General features: G+C 33.1%; 1 protein-coding gene across 1 annotated transcript in view; it reads left to right on the top strand.

Annotated features, from left to right (window-relative positions):
* Window positions 1-15407, top strand: part of HCRTR2 (hypocretin receptor 2) — a 94191-nt gene that overhangs the window by 62624 nt on the left and 16160 nt on the right. Inside the window, exons 2-4 of the mRNA XM_076002744.1 lie at window positions 820-998; window positions 6805-7048; window positions 13617-13732. Of these exons, the coding sequence (XP_075858859.1) occupies window positions 820-998; window positions 6805-7048; window positions 13617-13732 (539 nt within the window). The remainder of the gene's footprint in view (window positions 1-819; window positions 999-6804; window positions 7049-13616; window positions 13733-15407) is intronic.

The following is a 15407-nucleotide window of genomic DNA, read 5'->3' as shown; positions in this document are numbered from 1 at the left end:
GTTTAGAAGCCATTGGGGTAATAGAAAGAAAGGGGGATTGAATATCTAGAATTTATAGGTACTTTATTCTATCTCCCTCATTTTCACTGAAGAAAGCAACTCGTGTGGTGGAAAGACCAGCTTTCCTCTTGGAGCTAACTCCCAGTTGTAAATGTTGTTTTTTTACTTTGTGAGCCATGTGTCCTTAGACAATTTCCATGAATTTCCTGTGTCTCAGTTACCTCATGTATAAAACATAATGACGTCTTCCCTTAAGATTGTTGTCAAGATTAAACAACGTAAGTCTATGAACCCATCTAGCTCAGTATTTAGCAATAGTAGGAGCTGGATAATTATCGGCTCATGTTTGTTAAAAGTTCCAAATGCAGAGTCTGGGAGCAGATTTGGGTCAAGGTCATGGATGAGGCAAACACTACAGTTCATTGAAAATTGCCAGCTCCTAATTCGTCTCAGTTCAGCAACTATTTCCAGAGGTTCCACTACATACTGTGTTTGGAGGGAATAGAAAGACGAATCAAGGATCATTCTTTAATTTCTGGGACTTGCAATTCAAGATCAAGTAAAAAATAAACATAACTTGTTGATCCAATGGGAAATGTCTTGCAAGGTAAATGAGCTGATTTTAAGCATGGATTCAAAAATTCACACAGTCACACAGGTTGCCTGATTCAATGAAAATACAGCACAACCATATATTATCTTTCCTTTTCTATATATATGTATGGACTTCATAGGAGTATTAATTAGCTTGACAGTGCTTCCTCAATAGTACCTTTTTTCTTTGTTTAGTTACTATTTCTTTTTTTCCCCCCAAATTAGTTTGTGTGGCCGTGTGGAAGAACCACCACATGAGGACAGTGACCAACTACTTCATAGTCAATCTTTCTCTAGCTGATGTGCTTGTGACCATCACCTGCCTTCCAGCCACCTTGGTCGTGGATATCACTGAGACCTGGTTTTTTGGACAGTCCCTCTGCAAAGTGATTCCTTATTTACAGGTAATTATTTTACACACCAATTTGGTTCAAACACAGAAGTTACTATAAAAATGTTTTCCATCATAAGCATGGCCCTATAGTAAATTAACTAGTGAATTAAAAAATAAATGTAATTACCTATGGAGTTGGCAAGCTTAAAGAAAATAATGCTTGAGACTTTCTATGGAAACAAGTTAAGTTCTCCATGAAAATAAAGTGACAAAATCAACAAGTCCTTATTAGATGCTGGACAAACATTTTACTTCTTTGATTTTCTAATTTCCCCAATATTAAAGAAGAAACTCAAACCAATTAATGAGTGAGCCTCTCTTAGTCTGAATAATCAAGGGTATCTGTTTTTAGAAGTAGTTTCATTGCATACTGAGGAATTAAGAGCTACTTGATCAAAGCAGTACAGAGAACAGGTTTTAGTGTAGGTTCCAAATAAACTCCCAGGTTTGGAATCTCTGTTCTGTCATTTACTGATTTATACCCTAAATACATAAACTCCTTGTGATTCACTTGTTTAAAGAGGATAGTAATTTTAATGAGGTCTCTCTCATATGGTTGTTGTGACAGTTTTCTTAGGTAATTTATATAAATCACTTGGCATAGTAATTACCCTCTGGAAGACGATGATCTTATAAAAACATAGAATGCCCTCAATAAATAGCAGCAGCATCAGTATCATCATTATTAAATGTCTGGTTGCTCAATAGTGAAAGCAGTTCTTTCATATTTAACTGTCATACAAGTAAGTAAGAACCAATATATGAGGGTTGTCCAGGAACTATCCAGCCATTGTTAATATGTTAATATTAACATATTATATAATATATAACATATTAATAAAGTTAATATAACTTTCATATTACATGGTTGGATACTTTCTGGACCACTCTCGTACTTTCAAGGAATAATTTTCTGATTGTTCTTACAGTTCTAAAATATTAAGGAAAAAAGATTCCCAAGATAATAGCCACAGCTGCACTACCCAAAGAGATGAACTTTTCTTGGGAATTGGACAGTGAATAAAATGGCAGCCACTCTCTCCTTGTCTTTCCATAGCCTTCCTTCAACCCCAGTCCTTCTTTCATCTGGTCTCCGAGATGGTGATCATATTTGGAGGAACAGAAAATAGGTTTCTGACAATAAAAAGATATAGGAGGCCACAAATAGCCCATTGCTAGAAATTATAGAACTATTGATAAGGCTTTGGGAACTGCAAAGTTAAAAAGGGATCTTTAGTTCACTCTTCAATTACTTTTATAAAGAGAGATGATCATTTTTTTAAGGTCAGACCTTATGAAGTAGTAAGTAGGAAATACTCTAGAAGTCATAAGCTCGACGTACACATTATGTTTAATTTTAAGATGGGGTTAGGGGTCAGCCTGCTGAAAACCATGAATGGATTACAAAAACTAACTGTAGCAAAAGTTTTTGAAAGAAATGGCACATGGAACAATGGAGGAAAATATCCTCATAGTACAAAAATCAGTAAGAAATGGATGGCTCTCGTGGTGTTTGCATAGAGGCACTGGGAAAGAAATAAATAACAGAGAATTCAATGTTTCACCATCTTTGTGGTAATTCCAGCAAGCTTTCTATTTCTTTTGGCTTTAATAATTACTCAGGAGAATATTTTGAGGATTCTCTTAAGTTTCAGGATGGTTCTAGTTGTCAAGAATCTTTAACTGGCTAAGAACATTCCATGCTGTCTTTATGAACCAGATGATTCCAAGTGGTGAGTGGGGTGATGGGAGAGTAGTGCAGCACCTTGTGGCAGGTGCAGTCAGGTTCCAATGCACAGTGATGGCTTTCTGCACAGCAGGTATTCTAGAGTCTCCTATGAGTACTCAGGGACAGACTGGAAGCAGCATGTAGCCAGTGAGTGATGCAGGGCCTGTGTCTTAAAGTCACTGACAACACTCTTTCACACAGACAACATATTAACAAGTCTATAGTTCAAGGAACATTCTCCTCTCCAGACAGATTCTATCTGCTTCTCCGCAAACAATGTCAAGTCTAATCAATTCCTCGGTTGATCTTAGTCTCCATCAGGCAAGGAGCAAACAACTGAATAACCACAAGATGGAAAAGCCTAGATCTATTCATTACTTCATTCAACATTGCTTCTTGATAGAAAGGTGTCAATGCACAGAGATTGATGCACTGGTAAAACTAGTAACTCCAAATTCTCAATATTTATTGCCTCTTTTTCATAAAATTTTCCCAAATGCCAATAGGCAATAATAAGCCTGTCATTTAAATTTGAGTAGTTTTGCCCCCTAGTTATGATATTCTGAAACTAACAACTTTTATTCTTGATATGGTATTTATGCTTTCCGAATATTTTAAACATATTATGTAATGCCCAACCATATTTTAAGGTTATTTGGTTGCATTTAAGATACTTTGGGCATTTACTTATTTGCTATGATGTATATAGTCTTTTTCATCTAAATACAATGCAACCTTTTGATTTGTGGATGATAGACTGTAACACTTTGGCAAATGCTCAAAAATCTTTAAAATCTCACAAATGTAATAAAACTTAGCTGAATAATTAAAATGAACCTGTTGTATCTTTAATAATTCTATAAGACCAGTAACATTTAATAGGCTATTTGCTGAATAATTATCCATATGTTCCACTTCTCTTTTAACAATGACAGGAGCAGTGGCTCCTTTTAAGAGTGATTTAAAAACAAAACAAAACAAAACAAAAATGGCAGAAGAATCCCTGCAAAGGAAATGCCAAGAAAAGAACAAAAGCCAAGTGAGATATGGGTGGTAAGGGGTGGGTGCTGGGTGATAAGATAAGCTCTCTCACTCTTTCGGTCATACCTTACCACCTTTTAATCTGTTAGTACCTATCATTCAAATCTGTGATTTGGCAAAATGTCTACTTCTATTTGTCATGAAAATTTAAAATATTTTTGGCATATCTATGTGATAGTATAAAATAGGCTTCTTCTCTACCAAAGGAAATTCCCAAATATTAACTTGTGCTTAGGATGACCATAGTATAGGCAAAAGGCCAAGTACCTGAAGGCAGAAGAAAGTTCTCATCATCTCATTCCATTTTATTTACAACATTCATAATTCACACTAGATTAATTTCTCAAATGACTTACTATCTGATTGATATGAGCTAATATCAGAATCTAAATGAAAAATGCACACAGAAGTGCACTCTTAGAAGTGAAAAGCAGTAACAAAACTCTCATTTATAATCACTTTGGATAAGATGCAATCTTATGTCCCCCAAAAGAAAAATCTCATAAATAGCATGTTAATTATATACTGTGTCTTATGCACAAGCAAAAGTAGTTGAAACAGAGAATATTAAATCACTAATTGTCAAGGGCACATTCAATGAAACAGTTCATTCCACTGTTAGATTAATCACACCAGTGTATTTTCTCACTTTGCCATGTAACAGAGAGGGTACTGAATACTAAGTCACAGTTGGCACTGAATGTCACTCTTTCAAGTGAACTTACATGAATTAATTGCCATTATCTAATAGTACTGGGAAATACCAGGAATGACATGCACGTTTGAATCACGTTTTCTCTGATCCCATTCATCCAGGTTGATTAGAATTCATAAATAATAAATCATAAGCCTTGATGAACACTTTATACTCTAATTTCTAGAGAGGATAAATATAGCCCTGGCCCAACACAGCTATGAAAATTCTACTGTGCAAATCTAGACTGCCATAGTTCTTTTCCCAGGTTAGAAATGGGATTGAGGGTCCCTAGGTATTTATGTTATTTGCAGAGAAGGAATGGGGGTGAGATTGGTTTAAGAAAGAGAGTTGGAGGCACTTTAAGGTTGCGCCAAGGAAATTTTCAAGAGTCACCAACCAACCTACACCCACTCTGATAGAGTTCAGCCCTTTACAGGATTACACTTAGAATGAAATTAGTCCACAAGAATTTAGCAAAGTTTAGGCTTTTACTTGTAATTTCTTTGAATATTCTTCCCTGAAAAGTGGTCTATGTCAATTAAAATCTAGAACTCTAAACTCAAGAATGGAAGAGAAAACTAACAGTATAATCATCATCTATGCACAGTGACTCACGCCTGTAATCCCAACAATTTAGGATGCCAAGGCGGGTGCCAATCCCAACAATTTAGCATGCCTCAAGATCACTTGAGGCCAGGAGCTTGAGACAAGCCTGGGCAACATAGCAAAGAGCTCTTCTCTACAAAGAATTTAAAAAATCAGCTAGTATGTACCTGTCGTCCCAGCTACTCAGGAAGCTGAGGTGGGAGGATTTCTTGAGTCTTTTGAGCACAGGAGCTTGAGGCTTCAGTCAGCTGTGATTGTGCCACTGCACTCCAGCCTAGCATCAGAGTGAGACCCCATCTCCTATAAAGAAGTATAACCATCATTGTTATTGTTATAACCATAATAAGTAATAACAAACACATAGCATTTATATGCCAGCCCTGGGCTAGACATTTTACATCTCAACTAACTCTCCCTACAATTCCATGGTTGGGTACTGTTAATCATCCCAATTTACAGATGAGAAAACCGAGGAATAGAGAGGTTAAGTAACCTCCCCAAGATCACTCAGTAGGTGAGATGGGATTCATGCCCAGGAATCCTGGCTGTAGAATTGATTCCAAGTATACTCTGCTACCTCTCCCAGAGAGAATCAAAAGATTCAGAGTTGGTAAGAATCCTGTCCTGTTGATTTCCTTAATTTAGCAGAAACACACATACTCACACACCCCTTAGGCCCAAAGTTGTAAACTGTGAGCCAACATTGTGTAGCTAGCTGGTGGAAGTATAAGAATAGATAGATCACCCTGACACTTAGCACAGAGACCTTTCTCCTGTGCTACACTGGTTCTTAGATCCCTTTTACTCATTTGTACCTACAGTCAATGCATCAACAAGGAAGGTTCTGATGTAAAAGACAGAGATACATGCCCTTACCACATGTTATAAAATCAACACAACCAGGACAGAAAAATAGAGGAAGATGCCTGGACTACATCCATAATCTTAGATTAAGACTTACCATTATTAACCAAAATATTTATTATTATCAAATATATAAAATGATAAAACATCATTTGTGGTGTTGTTAATTATACAGAAATTTGAGCTGGGTAAATCTATCTGGTTTTTGAAGGCAAGTTGACTATTCCAGTGAACAAACCATAGCAAGGAGATCCACATACAAGATTCTTTTTTAAAATGACTCATACCTTTCCTTGGGTGCAACCTGTTGGAAATGCACTAATGTACAAATAGCTCTTATTTCTTGAAAATATGAAGTGAGATACCCTAAATTCAATCACATTTACTTAAAGGAAATTTTGATAAAAATCTTATACAATAATTTAAAAGAAATATATGCCATATTATTCTCTATAAATGAGAGTTTTCCAGTTCAGACTAAACATATGTTTTTTTTTTCCTTCTATTTGAGGATATGATTTCCTTTTTTTCCTTCCATTTGAGGATATGATTTCTCCTATCAATGGAAAAGTTGTAAGACAGAATACTGATAACAATTGTTCAAAGAATGCTATATTATAAATTTAAACATTTGCATAAACAAGAGTGCAAAGTTTTCATTGCATCTCTTTCATGTTTAACAGGAAATATTCATTTTTTAAAATATATTTTTAGCAGTTTTTTTAACAAAATTTTTTGAAATAAAAAATATTTGCATGGGTCTTTTTTTGCAACTTTGAATTTATCTGTTGTGACTACCTTTCTCATATGGTAAATATATTGAATGATTCTTTTGAATCCATGTGCCTCTCTATTAATATGTTCTCTTTTTTCTCATAGACTGTCTCAGTGTCTGTGTCTGTCCTCACATTGAGCTGTATTGCCTTGGATCGATGGTACGCAATCTGTCACCCTTTGATGTTTAAGAGCACAGCCAAGCGGGCACGGAACAGCATTGTCATCATCTGGATTGTCTCTTGCATCATAATGATTCCTCAAGCCATTGTCATGGAGTGCAGCAGCATGCTACCCGGTTTAGCCAATAAAACTACTCTCTTTACAGTGTGTGATGAGCGCTGGGGTGGTAAGTACATTACAACCTATGAGCTGGCATTTATATTATATTTATATGAGCTGCAAACTGAAAATCGGATTAGCATTGCCATTGTGAATCTGGGTTTATATGTTTCATTAGTATCTATTAATATGCTTTTGCAAAAGCATGAAAACCAAGTTGAAACCCAAAACAATTTCACAGAATAACTCTACCTATGTGAGTCCTTTGGAAATGCCATATGCACTATTTTCTAGTTTTTATCTCTTTCAGATAGAAAATGAAAGGAGGAGCTTGTTCTACAATTCAGAGCTGGCTATGTTAGTATTTCTCAAATTCTCTAAAACCAAGCCCACCACGTAATTCAAATCCAAGGATATACTCTGGAATGATTAGCATTTTATAAGATGGTTCAACATGACATTCAGAAACAACTGGATTTTTTTCATTTTAAAGCCATGTTCTGGGAACATGACTAAATATCAGTATGTAGACCTATGCAGTTCTCTGAGTCAAATTATCCACATTTTCTTTCTCTATTCACAACGTATTTAATTGGTGAGTTTTATCACTGAGACAATTATTCTCTGATTTTAGAATTATACTGATTGTGAATCATTTCCGGTTTCCCGTCTGTCATGCATGATAGCGAAATTTAAATAAGCAGAGGTTTGGAGGCCTTATGTTCCTTTTGTTAAAAACTCTCCAAGTCAGCCTTTGAGGTTTTTGTTGGAACACTTTCAACAATGGCTGGTGCTGGTACAAATCTGGGTACAGCAAAGAATGACAGGAAATAAAATAATCCTGCATTTACATAGAATACCTCAGTTCTAAAATATCACATGAAATCTGAGGAAAACGGTCTAACCTCTTCTGGATAAGTATATTACAATGGCTTGTATTTAGGGAATTTAAACATTAGGGAAGCATTTGTTTATTAGAAAGATATATACTTATGCTTATCAGATAGATATATCAAAAAAGCAGAGATTTTATAAATCTTTATAAAGCAGAGATTTATAAAGCAGAGATTTATAAATCTTTATAAATAAAGATTTTTTTTATAAATCTTTATAAATTTTTATAAAACAATCCCAGAGATTGTTTATAAATATGGAATTCTCAAATACTGGAATCTATCCTTGACTGTATGGTAATTTTTCATTAGAACACTGAAAGGAAAAAAACAGCCAGTCATTGAAAAATTAGGCATATGCTTTCACTACAGCAAGATACAATTTAAGACTATGGGATTATTTCATGAGACCTATAATAGCTAAAATTTCACAATTTGCTTGTCTCTCCTTTATTGCGAGTTACTCTTCCCAACCCTGCAGTTCCTTTGCTGTATTATTCTCTGGATCATCCTCCGTTTTTCCCAATTTTTCCCCATTAATAGTACAGACAAAAACAAAATAAATGGAACATTCCAAAATGGTAGGAATATTCCGTAAGTGTCTTACATTCCATTTATTTAATGTTCAAACAACATCTTGAGTACTTAGGATATACTAGGCATTATGCCAATCTGAAGAGAAGTAGACTCTGGCTGAGGGAGCACATTCTTTATAATAAGGCTGAAAGGCCAATAAACAAAGGCTCATAGTCTGAGTATTTTAATATACTTGTATACAAAGTGCTAGGAACACAAATAAGAAAACAAACTCAGTTCTGGTCATTTGAAAGAGAGTTTACAGAGGAGCTGCTAACATTTCAGCAAAGCATTAAAAATAAGTAAGAATTCTTCATACAGAGAAGAGGGGAAAAAAGTAGCCCAGAAAGCAAGAAAATTCACATCTTAAAGGAGAAAGGAAGCGAGTCAGAACCTATAGTTTCTGGAATATAGGGAGAGACAGTCTAAAGAATTGAGTTGGGAAAGAAGATGGGTTGAGGACTAATTGTGACATGTCTCTTATACAGTTTCTTTACAATGAGTTATATTTAGAAAACAGCCTAAAAATCTTCTTGGCCAGACTCCTTTACTCAATTCATGATTAATTTCTCACTATAGAGATTAAATTATTTTTTCAATATTGTGAAATAAATAAATACATTTAAATCTAAAGTTTCCAACTCAAAAGTTGGTTCTTTAAGTTTTTAGAGATAGTAATTAGAAAAATTACAAAAACTACCCATCTATTATTCAACATGTGTCAGTAGTATTTTCTCTAAAATATTTTAGCAATTTGTTTTCTTTATATGTTTATGGGCTTCTTTTGTCAACTTTTCTCTTTTTTGTTTCCCTGAATAATCAAATAGCATTAACCCCTGTTAACAATCAGAATCAGTTATTATGGTTAAGTAAATAGGCACATGGTTTTCAAATTACAAGTATAACTACATGAAACTCATGGTTACCTCTAGTATTTTACTATCTAACTCTAGCATGGACATTTTGTTTTTTTTTTAAAAAAAAAACAACAATTTTTGTTGAAAACCTAAAACTCTAAACCTAGCCATCAGAAGTCATTTAAGAAAACTATTTGAAAGTGATTTTGTAATATCCCATAATCACTTAAAATGCTTATAGAGGCTAAAATTAAATGATATTGAATTGAGTTGATCAAACTTAATAAGGCTATAAAATTATAATAATATTTCATAAATTGAATGAAATTGCTAATCACTAATATTTTAAGAAGATAAGGTAATTCAAAATAGTTTCTTATTTTGCTTATTTGGCATTTAGTTTATTATAAAAATTTTTAAATAGCATGAGCCCTGAACGTGTAGGCTGTTTATAAGTTTATGTTCAACTTAAAATATTAAAACTCAGCATATGTGTGAGAGTCACAGCCTAAAAACACCATAGGAAAGTATATTTTACAGTGTCAGCTCTCTAAAATTCAAACATCTTTAAAGGCTGATTACTATTTAATACAATTTAAAAAATTGTGTAAAATATCTTCTATTTGAGAGTAATTCATAATCTGTTTGTCTTTATCCTAATTTAAATCAATAATGTAGTCATAAAAGTAGATAGTGATATAATAATTGTCTTACAACCAATATTACAATGGAGAGAATGTCACAAAAGCAATATGGTAAGTTAATTAATATCTGTCCAATAACTTTTGGGAAAGTTCTGTAAATTCTGTTTCACACATGTACAAAATAATTGAGAACTCTGTCTTACTAAAATTTTTACCAAAAATAGGTAATCATTTATGAATAATTTATTTCTGAAATTAATCAGATATGAAGCCCATGGCTTCTTCAAATAGAGAACCATTAACCATAAATTCTGGCAGACACACTCAACACTCAAGAAGGTATAAAGCATGTTAATAATTGTTTTAATGATCATTAAAATATACATTTGTATGTGTTTACTGTTTGCTTCAGTCACATCATTTCAAACTTCCAAAATTGTTCCAGAATTATATACTGTACTTTCTCAGTTGCTTGGTTTAAAAATGCATAGTTCCACAGGATAGATTCTATTGAAAGAAAAATAACTCTCTTTTTACATACTCAATCAAAGACATAATTGCATCACCAGTCATGCATCCAATGTTTAATGAGCATGTACGGCTGCTGAAACATTGGAGATTGATAATATTTCTCTTCCTGAATCTTATGAAGAAATTGTCTTTGGTGCTCTGAAAAAAATATAATGGAGCCCTTCTTTATAGTCAAAGTAATCATGGCATCTAGCCTATTATGAGGTTTTGAAAGTATATAAATATGTGTATATGTGTGTTAATTGGAACATTTATTAAAATAATTATTAGAGAGAAGATAATTAACCATATTAAAGATTCAGGTAAATTTAATATACCTATAAACTTTAAAAAGATAGTCTAAATTAAATATTGAGAAATCGCATTTAATTTACTTGTCCATTCAATCCCTGATAAGTGTTGCATGAAGGAGAAATGCTTATAATTTTTAGGTTAACATGATGGCTGAATAATGGTCTTTAACTTGTCTGAGGGAAGTTAACTTTTGCCTGTCTAATATATGACATTACTCTTAACCTCTGGTTTCAAAGATTAAAAATCTTACATTTTTCCTTATTTGTTAGTTTGATATATATGTAGGAATTTATTTAGATTGTGTATATTCATCAATTGAGTAGAAACACAGATTTTTAATGGCTGTCAGTATTTAAAATGCTGTTTTCTGATTAAGTACTGCTTAAGCAAAACAAATTTCATGTAGCTACATTCTAGGTTATATACAAATGTCTTAAAATACATTGAAGACATTGCTCATCAAATGCAGAGAGACTTCAAAGATATTTTCACCACACACAGTTTAAAATTTCAATAGCTTATCTGAGTTTTCAATTAGCTTAGACTCTAAGCATGAAATGAAGAATTTAAAACTATCATATTTCCCCAATTATCTATTATAATCTCCTTATTCAAACAATCTATCCTAACCTGAAAGTCTAATTTTGCTCAATCAACTTTTCTCGGTGTCAGTGTTCATTATCATAATATGCATTTACCAGTCAATTATGTATTTTTCCAACTATTTATAAATATACCAACTACATAATGAGCTTTAGCTCCCATTTGTTCAAAACTCCAAACTATGATAGTGTCCATAGCTGCAATCAAAGAAAAAAAGTTAACCTTCCTTCCTCCACTCACTTAATTTAGTCTGATGCAGACATCAGGGCTTCACCTGTATGTAAGCTTCAAAGGTCTATTTTTTATGTGGAAAGCTCATGTGACACTTTCTTCAAAACAAATAAAAGTTCAAAGCCACTCAGGTGTCTGGAAAGCGGTGAGGTCACCTTCAGATTCCTTTGAAATTGGCCCACCAAATGCTGCTCAGGCTGTAGCACTTCAAAGGGAAAGGCTGTTTGTTATTCCTCCAGTCAGGATACTTGAATTCTATCCCTTTTTATATAACTGACCTGTTTTACCCGATAAACTTGAAAGGAGGTTAGAGACTGATGAGATAGGTGAGTGCCACCTGGACCAGAGAGCAGCTAAAAATGACACCTCAAATTGGTCTCTTAGACCTCCTAGCACCACAGGCACTCTGCTGTACCTTCTGATGATTACAACAGAGAAAAATATCTAACCCAAGAAAGAAGACAGAGTTTTAGAAGGAAGAATGCAAAGACTATTATTATACTCAACTGACTCTGGAAGATGAGGCTATGGAAAGGAGACTGTGGAGGATATAAAACACACAAAAAATACATTCAGTATTCAAATACATTCAGCTTAAAAACATTCAGTTTAAAATACATTCAGTAAGAACTAAATGCATGATTGCTGAATGAATGTTATACATTATTATGGCCATCATCATATTTATTATTGACTAATCCTGACTATAAATTACCCTTATCACAAATTTGATCACATAACCAAGTCTTCATGCTACTATGTGCTCTTTCTGGAGTGAAAGAATAAAATGCATGGAGATGATAACACTATCTCTCAATAATAACATGGAACCAACCCCCTCGCCAATATCAAAGTCAAAATAGTTTAGTCAAAATAAAGTAAAAGGAAAAAAAACACTCAAACTTCATTGTGTTTGTTCATTTAGAATTATATTGAATTATTAGATTTAATATCCTGGAATCTCTGTAGGATATACTGTTTCCTGTTTTACATTGCAGCAAAAGTAGATGGGCCAAACTGTGATATCTTCTAATAGTAGTGCGAAGAAAACATCTTCAGAAGCATTTAAAACGTTAGTTAAAAGCCATTAAAAAGTTAATAATAGATATATAGAAAAGCTAAAATATGAATATTAAGCCACGAAGCCATTGATTAATTGATTAATTGACTTAGTAATAAATGACTATTCTGTGATATGTATCATCTGTGTACATAGAATTAATGATAAATAAAAAAATCACTACAGTCCTAAAGGTGCTTATGCCTAATAAGTGAGGTGAATATAAAAAAAGTAAATACCCATATTGGATTGAAAATAAACTTTAAAAAGCCTTAAAATTCTTATTTTTATTGAAAGCACATGCCTACATACATACATACGTACATATTGACATACCATGCTTAAAGAAGAATTTTATATATGTTCCAGAAAATCAACAACAACAAAAATCTTTATTATATTTAGTTTTCCAAACTAAATTTTCCACATATATTTTAGACGTACAACTGGGACTAGCCTCCCACTTTTAAGGGAATTTATATACTAATAAGGAGGAATTAATTGAGTTTATATTCTCTTCCCATTTCAACCAAAGCATTAGTCATTAGGTTTTGATTGAGTCATGTCCCTTTTTGTAAATGCAAGTATAAGACAAGCCAAATTAATTTTATTAATTAGCCAGACATAATGAAGCCAAATAAAAGACCTTTGAAAAAAAATGTATGCTTGACTTTGGATAGACTATGGTATCAAAAATTAAGAAATGACTAAATTGCTATTTCTTCCTAAGTACATTAGGTGAGATTAAGACTTTGCATTTGGTAGATATGTACACACATACAGCATAAAAGTGAGTATAAATTATTTTCCTTGTTGTGTATATAACATGCTAATGAAAGCATATAGAAAGTAAATGTATTCTTTGAAGAAAAACATTGACAGTTGTATCTTTTAAAAAATCCATCAATTGCAATGTAAAATTTTATTATTTTGATTTTCTTCTCAGGTGAAATTTACCCCAAGATGTATCATATCTGTTTCTTTTTGGTGACATACATGGCACCACTGTGTCTTATGGTGTTGGCTTATCTGCAAATATTTCGTAAACTGTGGTGCCGACAGGTATGTATTTTCAAATAATTTACTTATGTTTTCTTTAGGATTACTTAAAAACAAAATTTAAAGATGTACGGAACCAATATAACATGTTCAGCAAAGTATTGTGTGTTCTGAAATAATAAGGCTCTAGCCATGGTTACATGCCTAGGTTACATACCCAGGCATTTTTTTAGAGTGATATTTAGAGAAAGTATTTTATGAGCTGCCTTAAGGATTTTAAAGTTTAAACCTAAATTTAACTTCTGTGAATAATTGACTTGATTTTTGTCTAGAAGTAACATTAGTTTTACTTTTTATGAGAAACAGCAAATAAAAATTTCTTTATGGTTTTCTCAGACTGTGAGTCTAGAAGGTTATATTTTTGATGAGATTTATGGATTTAACATTTTAACATATGGGTTAAATCTCCAACTTCAAAGATCTCAGTTTTTAGAAGAGTAGAAGAATCAGGCAGAATGTAGAATTTTAAAAAGTGCTTATAACACTGATTTGAGGTTACTGCAGTTTGGTAGATAATTCTATTGTGTCAGTGAAGGTCTGTATTCACTCAGTTATTCATTCATCAAATGTTTATCACATATATTTTGCATACGTATCTCACCAAAGGTAAAAGCTCCAATTTTGCCATTGAGGAATCTCATAGTCTAGAGGAGGGGAATAGTCAGATACAGAGTGAAAATTGCCTTAATAAATATAAGGACAATAAATCACAGTGAGGAGTAGTGAAGAGGTATCTAATTCAGGGCAGGTAACATTTAAGTTGAACCTTGAGATTTGAAGGAAATCCCACTAGCAAACACTTCTAGTGGTTTGCAAAAGTATAGACAAACGATATGGCTCAGCCTCCTATACTTTGTAAACTCTACCTTAAAATGCCACAATTATTAGAGATGTATTTCTCTCCTTCTCTAAACTTATTGCCAATACTTTTAGTTTATCAGGCTTATGGAAAGCTGTGTCATAGCTACCTGTTGAATCGGTGCATGTGATTGTTTATCTTTAATAAAATACACTTTTTTAATAACACTTTTAAATATCATTATAGTGTCTCTTTTGTCTGTCTCCACTACTCTTCTAAGGTAAAGACAGCACACTGCAGCCTTCATCTTTGTACTCCTCCAATGAGCACATGCACAGAACATAACAGATGCTCAGAGAACACTGTATAAGAAAGAAGTGAGTAGAAGAATGTAAGATAGTGCTGGAAATGTTTAGATAAATAAAAACATAGGGAATCCATTTCCTAGGTAATCATATAAAAGTTCTTAGAAAATACTAGAATTTTAAAAATTTCACGAAGGGGAAAAAGCATTTAATGAGCATGTAGGGATAAAAGCATTTTAGATTTAGATTGAGATTTTGACAGGGAATGTTCAGTGTTAATATCATGCCATATTTTTATATTTTTATTGGTTGGTGTGCATCATATATAATAAATGCTTGTATTTATTCCCCATTGTTTACAAATTGGCACACCATTACAACTCCTTAAGGGTTGTACATGTGTCTGTCTTGTCACCATTATATCACCAAACTTTATATGGTACTTTGCAAGACAAAAGGTTCAAAAAATATTTCTTGAATAAATGGATGACTCCCAAAACCCAAACAATTTACCTCTTCATTATATTTTAGCTTCTGGTTCTCAAATTTTCAAACTCTAAAATAAATTATAAAA

Source organism: Microcebus murinus, chromosome 5, assembly GCF_040939455.1.
Source record: "Microcebus murinus isolate Inina chromosome 5, M.murinus_Inina_mat1.0, whole genome shotgun sequence".
Taxonomy (NCBI): Eukaryota; Metazoa; Chordata; class Mammalia; order Primates; family Cheirogaleidae; genus Microcebus; species Microcebus murinus.
The sequence above is the reverse complement of the archived record's forward strand: the minus strand, read 5'-3'. Positions and strand labels throughout refer to the sequence as shown.